Source organism: Oncorhynchus keta, chromosome 14 (genome assembly GCF_023373465.1).
Source record: "Oncorhynchus keta strain PuntledgeMale-10-30-2019 chromosome 14, Oket_V2, whole genome shotgun sequence".
NCBI classification, from domain to species: Eukaryota; Metazoa; Chordata; class Actinopteri; order Salmoniformes; family Salmonidae; genus Oncorhynchus; species Oncorhynchus keta.
Genome location: NC_068434.1, coordinates 29,098,149 through 29,107,968, shown reverse-complemented (window position 1 = coordinate 29,107,968; position 9,820 = coordinate 29,098,149). Strand labels below are relative to the sequence as shown.

Genomic DNA, 9,820 nt, shown 5'->3' with positions numbered 1-9,820 from the left:
ATATATGCAGCAGCATATAAGACATTTTTGGACTCACCTTGTGCATTGTGGTCCCTCGTTGGCAAATTTTGTCATCAAAGAAAAAGATTTGAAGTTGGAAGACCGTTCAAAACGTATTTTCCCAGTCTGACTTCCCAGTGTCAATGCTTGCGGTTAGCTGCTGTCACCGATTCCTTCCAAACAACTCATTTTTGTATTTGCCATCTCCAACTGGTTGTGTAATGTTTATGTCCAATGGCCGATGAGCACCGATACCTTTTATATATAATTTATCTTCATTATTTATTTTCATATGACAAGGATTAAAAAGGATTTGCCAGTAGATTGTCTACTTGATTTAGGATGATGACTGCTAGCTAAGATTTTGAAAGTAAAATGTTGACATGATCAGTCCAATCAAGACTACTGTAGATATAACGTGATTTGACGTCAATTTATTTGTGGCCAGTGACCTTGAGCCTTCTTGGTTGGGTACTTCTAATGTAACTCCATGGCAGCACCCAAAGGGCTCACATTCTTGATGTCTACTCTTACTAAAGGCGGGTGATGTAGTGTCCCCATGAGTGACAGAACACTCAGCCAATCACAGTGCAATGCTGAGCAAATCATGGTTTTCTGCTGGCCTGCCTCACCACAGAAAGCACTGAGCTATGCAGAGCAGACCTGCTTTGTGGGCCTCAGCCCCACCTGCCCTGAATGACAGGTCGCCACAGGTCACACCAGATACTGACTGGTTTTCTAATCCATGCCCTTACCTTTTTCTTAAGGTATCTGTGACCAACAGATGCATATCTGTATTCCCAGTCATGTGAAATCCATAGATTACGGCCTAATGGCTTTATTTCAATTGACTGATTTCCTTATATGAACTGTAACTCAGTAAAATCTTTGAAATTGTTGCATGTTGCGTTTATATTTTTGTTCAGCATATATATTGTACATCAAATCAAATGTATTTATATAGCCCTTCTTACATCAGCTGATATCTCAAAGTGCTGTACAGAAACCCAGCCTAAAACCCCAAACAGCAAGCAATGCAGGTGCAGAAGCACGGTGGCAAGGAAAAAACTCCCTCGAAAGGCCAAAACCTAGGTAGGAACCAGACTATGAGGGGTGGCCAGTCCTCTTCTGGCTGTGCCGGGTGGAGATTATAACAGAATGGCCAAGATGTTCAAATGTTCATAAATGACCAGCATGGTCAAATAATAATAGAAAAATAAAAATACATGTTTATAACTGATAATTGATCACATGGTGCAAAAATGAATACAATTAATTGAAATATTGAATGTTATGCGTGCTCTGGCTATTACGGACTCAAATTAATGAAATTATTCGAACGATTCGTTATTTTGACTGAATGACTCGAAAATATCTAAGTCAGTAAAAAGAGCCGAACTTTCCATCACTATGCATGGGCCAGAGTTTCGGCATTTCGCGGTGACATCACCGTGCAGTAAATTTGCAAATAGACCAATAAGATAGAGAATTCCAAACCTTTATGCAAATAACAGCTAGTTTTCAGTTGTACACTCTCCACTCAGACCACTCTCAAACAGTCCTAGTAAAAATTCTTGCTTGAGAAATACTTTTTTGATCAAAATCAATTTTTGCCAATTTTATTGTAATTGCATGATTTTATATTGATATAAAAACTTTGGTGCAGAATAAAAGCAGATCAGAGCAACTCCTGATTCTAGTCAGTTCAAAGTTCACAGTTCAAAGGCTTCATTTCTGGAAAATGATTCAGAGCATCATATAATTTCATTTGTTAGACAAGATAGAACATGCAAATAAGCAACTGAAGAAAAAAAAGGAAGCCAGGGCCTATATTAGCCCTTCCTACCCCATTCCCCTCCCTCCTCTACCTCCCTCCCTCACTTTCTCCATTCCCTTGCCAAACAGGATCTGTAGGATCTTTGTGAATAATTTTCTCAGGAGACAGGAATGCTTGAACATAAGCCTGCTGGGACATGCTCCTGACATTCCCAAAATCTCCCAGAAAAAAGCCCCTATTGAGGACGAGTATTCACCTTTCTTTAGTTTTAAACCCAGGAGGAATAGGGATTCAAACCCCTCTAAATGCTGCCATGACTCAATCACCAAAAGGTATATAAACCTCTCCCTTTCCGCAAAGAATCAAGTGCTGAATGCCATAATGCTTCCATCTTACGTGCACACTATAAAGGATGTACCCCAGACACAGTGACTCACCACTGAAATTAAGCTGTCTAGAACGCTACCTTGAATGTCTACAGGAGTAGTATTCACATGAGAATCTGACTTCTTTACTGAGACGTGGAAGTGACACATAACCAACCTTTCTGACCTTTTTAAAAATATTTTTATTTATATACTTTTACCCCTTTATCTCCCCAAATTCATGGTACACAATTGTTATTAGCTACTATCTTGTCGTTATCGCTACAACTCCCGTACGGGCTCGGGAGAGACGAAGGTTGAAAGTCATGCGTCCTCCGATACACAACTCAACCAAGCCGCACTGCTTCTTAACACAGCGCACATCCAACCCGGAAGCCAGCCGCACCAATGTGTCGGAGGAAACACAGAGCACCTGGCAACCTTGGTTAGCGTGTCCTGCGCCACAGGAGTCGCTGGTGCGCGATGAGACAAGGATATCTCTACCGGCCAAACCCTCCCTAACCCGGACGATGCTAGGCCAATTGAGCGTTGCCCAACGGACCTTTCTGACCTTGTCTTCTTTAATGTAAGGTCATAAATCATACCATTATTTGTAATTGTAAGTCAGTGGTACTTGTATATTTAAAAAAAAAGTATGGACAACAATCACAGTCATAGGCTCCAGGGAATTTATATAATGCATTTTATCAGTGTTCAAAGCACTCCATATTTTTCAAAGTACATCATATAAAAATTGCACACTCAAAATGTTTTCGTAAATCACCAGGTTGCTTTTCATACAAGACTATTGTTAATTTAAGTTAAGTATATTTTATTTAATAAAGCCTCAACTTGTAATATCCAGTCACAAATAGGTTTTTCTTTTTGAGTTGTCCTTTTTAAGTTGATTTTATACAAAAACACGAAGTTACTGTATTGAACAGGTTTGGTAAACAAATTTGTACAGTAGATTAGCACAGTAGTTTAGTATGAGAAAATAGGATCTAGGATCGTTAAAAGCATACAGTATAAATACACAATCATAAAAGTTGTGGCATCTTCACCGCATGAAATATGACACATTTACTGAAATATAATGGCCATCTATTTAAGAGATAGATATGCTATTAAAAATTCTGGGACAGAAATTAAGAGAAATAAAGACATCACATCACTGTAACATTTGCTTGTCCCATGATATTAGACCAATAAACCCCCTTTCCACAAACAGGGCATAGACTCATAGAAATGCTCTCAATGGTTCAACCATAGAGTAGGTAAGTATTCCTGCATTCCTGTTCTCTAGTCTACCCTTGCTCAATAACTGTTTCCTTTGTGCTTTCATTCGTTGAAAAGCATGGACCTGCTGTTGTATTGCATAAAAAACTACTCAAAGTTAATTCTTTCTTCAGGAAAGGTCTCTGTAGTTTTATTTGACTGACCAGAAGCTGGAGGTGGGAGTAGTGGTACTTGGAGACTCTTTGGGAGCTTGGCTTGGGCTGTGGCTGTAGCTGGGGGAGTGAGTGACACTTGGGCTGCTGGATGGTGAGGATGTAGACGAGGAGCACGAGGAGGATTTAGATTTGATCTCAAGCCACTTCCCTCCCAAGGCTTTGGCAAAGTGATCATCCACAGAGACGCTGATGGAGAGCTGGCGGGAGCTGGCCCTTTGGTAGTCCATCCCCAGGCTTCTCTTGAAATGCTCCTCCACGACATGGTCATAGCTGTGCTTATATAGCACTGCAATGGAGAGAATACCAAACAAAGGTCAAAGGCAAATTCTTAACAAGTCTGCAATACAACAACAGCATTGTAGCACTACAGTTTTTATTGAGATAAAGGAGAATGATACCGACCTGTGGAGGAGTGGCTGCTGCTGCGGAACTCAGATCTGCAGGTGGGCTTTCTTGTAGAGGAGACACAGGTGATCACAGAAGGACGCATCTGAAAGAGGCAAAACAATTACATTTTAAAAAGTGTTTAAACATTATAAGATTCCGTACAGAACAATGTTACCGAAAACCTAATTCCCCCCCCAGAACAATAGGATGAACATGTCAATGTAAACATAGCACATTAAGCCATCAGTAACTTTTTGTTGAAGGCTCAGTATGACTTTAGGATAGAACATTTATTTGGTTATAGGATGGGGCCTGAAAGCTGTTCACCCTCATCAGGTTGGCACAAACAGGTCAAAGAAAGAGATGTCTGTTTAGTCATGTTGAGGACATTCCTCCCACCATTGCTCACATTTTCTCCCCGAATCCGGCTGGATTGCATATCTTGGACAAGCAGAAGCCTGTAAAGTCTCTTGGGAATAGAATGTGCCTGAGCGTTTATAATCACTACAGAGATCGCAGAGATGCACTATATACTGTATACAAAAGTACGTGGACACACCTTCAAATGAGTGGATCAGACTATTTCAGCCATGCACTTAGCTGACAGGTGTATAAAATCGAACACATAGCCATGCAATCTCCATAGACATACATTGGCAGTAGAATGGCCTTACTGATGAGCTCAGTGACTTTCAACGTGGCACCTTCATAGGATGCCACCTTTCCAACAAGTCAGTTAGTCTAATGTCTGCCCTGCTTGACAGCTGCCTTGGTCCACTGTAAGTGCTGTTATTGTGAAGTGGGAATGTCTAGGAGCAACAATGGCTCAGCCGTGAAATGGTAGGCCACACAAGCTCACAGAATGGGACTGCCAAGTGCTGAAGTGCATACCATGTAAAAAATAATCTGCCCTCGGTTGCAACACTCACTACCGAGTTCCAAACTGCCTCTGGAAGCAACGTCAGCACAATAACTGTTCATCGGGAGCTTAATGAACTGGGTTTCCATGGCCGAGCAAGCCTAAGATCACCATCCTATGCGCAATGTCAAGCTTCGGCTGGAGTAGTGAAAAGCTTGCTGCTATTGGACTCTGGAGCAGTGGAAACATGTTCTCTAGAGTGATGAATCACGCTTCACCATCTGGCAGTCTGATGGACAAATCTGGGTTTGGAGGATGCCAAGAGAACACCACCTGCCAACGGTAAAGTTTGGTGGAGGAGGATGGTCTAGGGCTGTTTTTCATGGTTTGGGCTAGGCCACTTAATTGCAGTGAAGGAAAATGTTTACGCTACAGCATACAATTACATTCTAGACGATTCTGTGCTTCCAACTTTGTGGCAACAGTTTGGGGAAGGCCCTTTCCTGTTTCAGCATGACAAGGCCCCCTTGCACAAAGCAGGGTCCATACAGAAATGGTTTGTTGAGATCGGTGTGGAAGAACTTGACTGGCCTGCACAGAGCCCTTACCTCAACACCATCAAACACCTTTGGGATGAATTGGAACGCCGACTGCAAGCCAGGCCTAATCGCCCAACCTTAATGCCCGACCTCACTAATGATCTTGTGGCTGAATGGAAGCAAGTCCCCGCAGCAATGTTCCAACATCTAGTGAAACACCTTCCCAGAAGAGTGGAGGCTGTTATAGAAGCAAAGGGGGGGCCAACTCCATATTAATGCCCATGATTTTGGAATGAGATGTTCAACAGGTATCCACTTACTTTTGGTCATGTAGTGTATATAGGCTCTGACTGCCTAGGGCTACACTGGGAGATTACTGAGGCACTCATGACTGAGACAAACCAGAAAACCCATTCTTCATGTTGTTAGCACCTGGACCCACTATTATAATTGTTCCTCTTGAAATTACCTGTATCTGATTGGTGGATGTAGTGCTTTTGGTTTTCTTCTCTGTCCTCTCAGGCTCTTTCCTTGGTTTCTTAATTAGGTCCAGTGGTTCATCCATAGGTGGTGTGGGATACACATGATGGGGAAGATGACCTGTGGGGCTGGGGGTTGGGCTCCAGGAGGATGTGGGGCTTGGGGTTGGGCTCCAGGAGGATGTGGGGCTCTGGGGAACACTAAACACAGCTGGCCTCTGAGCACTTCTCATGTTGCTTTTGCTCTGTGCCCTCTCTCGCCTGAAACACAAAATCACATGCTGAAACATGGAATCACACACTGGACATGGCTTTATGAAACCAATGGTTGTCAATTATGAAGTTATAGGGTTGGATTAAGGCATGTGCAGGTTTCACAAACCTTTCTTCCAATGTTAGGCCACGCTCAGAGCTGTGTTTGCGCTTGACTGGATGCACTGGTGGTACTCGAACTCTCTCATTTGTCATATGCCTGTATCTATCTTCACTTCTTAGGTTGGGCTGACCTACAAGAGGAAAGATCAGGCACCCATAAAGCTAATGGTTAGTATTTTAAATAATATACACTATACTTATTGGCAAAGATATTGGCACAGATAAGGATGGCTTACACCTAACTAACCAGTCATTAGGTGTGGCAATGAGTAAATAGGTGACGGGTTGTTTTGATCCGTGGAACTGTGACATAGGGTTCATCACCTGTATGAGTAGTTTGTGGCCGTGGGAAAGCTTTCATGCCACCGTTAATTGTAAACTCTGTTAAGCTGTGGAACTAGACATACCAGATTGGTGAGTGTTACAAATCTTCTTGATTCAATGTTAACTGTAAATGTTGTATTTCAACATACAGTGATGATGACACCTATCTTATTTACATATCTAAGAGAGTAAGATTAGTTTATATTCAAAATGTGGATTGAGCTGGACAAACTTAAGATAACTAATGTCTCACAACCGTCATTACAATACACACATCACACAGAAGAAGCATTCTCTTCATTGTGAGAAACTAACAGAAACATCAACAGGTGCCAACATCCTTTTTGTTTATTTACATGACATTTGAGTCATTTAGCAGACACTCTTATCCAGATCGATTTATAGTTCATGCATTCATCTTAAGATAGCTAGGTGGGACAACCACATATCACACTCATAGTAAGTACATTTTTTCCTCAATAAAGTAGCTATCAGAGCTAGTAAGGGGGGGAAATGCGGAGGAGGTGAGGAGCAGGTGCAAGGGGGTGCTGTGGGATTATTTAAGATACTATTTGAAGAGGAAGGGTCCAGATGTTTTCTAAAGATGGGCTGTCCTAGGTAGGTTCAGATGGAAGCTGGTTTCACCATTGGTTTGCCATGAGAGAGAAGAGCTTGGACTGGGCTGAGCAGGAGCTTCCCTCCCGTAGAGGTGGGAGGGCCAAGAGACCAGAGGTGGCCGAATGTGACGTTTACCAACGTCAGTACACTGGCATTTGTTTTTTATAAAGCTGACACCAGTCCTCTTCACACCTCACACCTGACACCAGTCCTCTTCACACCTCACACCTGACACCAGTCCTCTTCACACCTCACATTATGTTGTTTGACTTAAATGTAAATGACTTAAATGTAAATGACTTAAATGTTGTTTCTTTAAAGCTAAATTCCTTGAACTATATTGAAATTGGCATTGTCAATATACCAAAAGAAATGCACCACATTAGCATGCAATGCTCCACTACCACATTGAGATACAGTGCTGAATGATTAGGTCATGTTAGTACTGTACATGAATGGTCCCCTTAATCTCAAATACTCCTCCTATCCACAATCATCAGTCCAATCCACATCTCAAACAGTCATGTCCCTCAACCCCAACCTCTCACCTATGACCTCCCATTCTGTCCCTCAGACAGCATAGTGTCACAGTGGATGCCCGTGGAGGGTGACTGGGAGAAAACCACACCTTGCCTGACTGACGTTATGATGCCTGAGGCATGGTTATTTGTTATTTGTATCAGTAGAGGAAACAAGAGGGCAGTACCTTCAGATCCTTTCCATCTGCCACAGTTATTCCCATCATCTGACATAAACCTATCTGAAGTAATGCTTGAGAGCAAGACATTTAGAAGCAAGTTGACATTTTACCAATGGAGGGACTAATTTATAGTTGCTAACTATACTTAAATGTTGTTATAGCCTTAAGTGGATAAAGTGAGACATTATTGTCACATTCGTCAACATTATCTTAAACTCAACCCCCTCCCCCAAAAAGTAAAAAGTAAAAATATGTATTGGTTTCTTAAATGAGATTGTTAAACTTGCTGGATTACATATTGTTTTTATACAATTCAAACAGTTAGCTAAAATGTACTCAATGACATTTACTCGGACTTAGTAAAAGTTATTTTATAATGACCCTAAACATTTGCATTTCTAATGCCTTTAGTTGAACTAGCTAAGCTAATTACGAAGTAATAATGATCTAATAACAACTGTGTCATCATACATGATAACAATGCATGTTGCAGCAATAAATACTACTATTTAAAGTAGCAGGGATCACAGCAGCACAATTCTATTTTGTGAAACAATAGTAGGCCTATAAGAAAATAAATAAAATATATATTACCTTCCAAGATGTAGACTTTGAAGCCACTGCTCATCCGAGTTATGTATTGCAAGTTTGCAACAGCCATGTTTCCTTGTCTTTGTCTGTGAATAAAGCAAACTGCAGAGGACCACCTTGACTGTTCGAGCTAAAAGGACACAATGAGCCTAAATTCTGGTTGGAAATGGAAAGTCAACGAGATGCAGAGCTTGATCTCGGCCAGGTAACGTATCAGGAGGCTGCGCAGAGCTGCTGTGTCTTCCAGGAAACCCTATTGCTGCAATGTCATTGGTCGCTCTCAAGCCAATCACAACCTCATCGCTTTCAGATGTTTATGTTATTGTTGCAGGAAGAGTGGGTTCACAGCTAGATACTTCAAATAGGAAAAATTATATTAAACTGTTCACTGACTGTCCCTGCACCACCCAACCATACGTTTACCTCACTTTCAGGCATAAACAGGAAGGTAAACATAGATTACTTTACATTCAATTCAACGGAGACTCAAAACAAGAAAACACTGATAATGTCACAAAGCACTTTTTTTCCATGTTTTGTACCTCTCCCAGAATCCACTGGGAACTTCAGGTGTATCTGTTGTATCCACTCTGGAAGTCAGCACCTGTCCTCTGCCCTTCCCTCACTCCTAATCTACAATCTCACCAAACTGCATTTCTTCGAGTGCTTAGCCCACCAGAGCTCCAGTCATTCCACTGACCTGCCCATACATGCACACAGCTGTACTGTGAGCCAGCCTAACCATTAATGAAAAGGCTATTGTTGATGGCCAGACAAAGGCCCCTAAATACTGGAAAAACTTCTGCACTGAGAAACAATCTTGTCTGAGCATGCTGAAGAGTCTGGACACACATGAGCATACTCTCAGCACACAAGTGACCACAACAACACTCAGGACCTGACACATTTACAGGCACTTATAAAATACATAAAAAATTACAACATTTAGAATGTGTGGTGACTGATATGCTTTTGAAGGACTAGAGGGACTTATCTATAGTTGCTGACTTTCTTAAAAATGTGGTTATAGCCTACTTATGTTCCTTTTGTAACATGATTAAAGGGTAAAATAAATTATTTAAATATCTTATCTGGTTTATGTTTTAAGCATGCCCTCTGGAGTTATTGATAGGCCTATATTCTGTTGTATATACATGTTGTATAAATATATATATATATATATATATATATATATATATATATATATATATATATATATATATATATATATATATATATATATATATTTTTGTGTGTGTGTGTGTGACCCAGCTCTGTAAAAGCCTCAACAAATATGGAGACTACTGTCAAAATAGGATAGGTGGCGCTTTGAAGCAAGTCAAGCTCAACAG

The 9,820-nt window shown here is 41.1% G+C and overlaps 1 protein-coding gene across 1 annotated transcript; it reads right to left on the bottom strand.

The window, feature by feature from the left end:
• Positions 1-2,817: 2,817 nt before the first annotated feature.
• On the bottom strand, positions 2,818-8,866 carry LOC118393154 (transcription cofactor vestigial-like protein 4). Its single transcript, XM_035785527.2, has 5 exons — positions 8,472-8,866; positions 6,243-6,366; positions 5,851-6,121; positions 3,999-4,086; positions 2,818-3,882 (listed from the first exon to the last, which is right to left on the bottom strand). The coding sequence occupies exons 1-5, from the start codon at positions 8,536-8,538 to the stop codon at positions 3,572-3,574; spliced, it is 861 nt and encodes a 286-aa protein (XP_035641420.1). The 5' UTR covers positions 8,539-8,866; the 3' UTR covers positions 2,818-3,571.
• Positions 8,867-9,820: the final 954 nt, after the last annotated feature.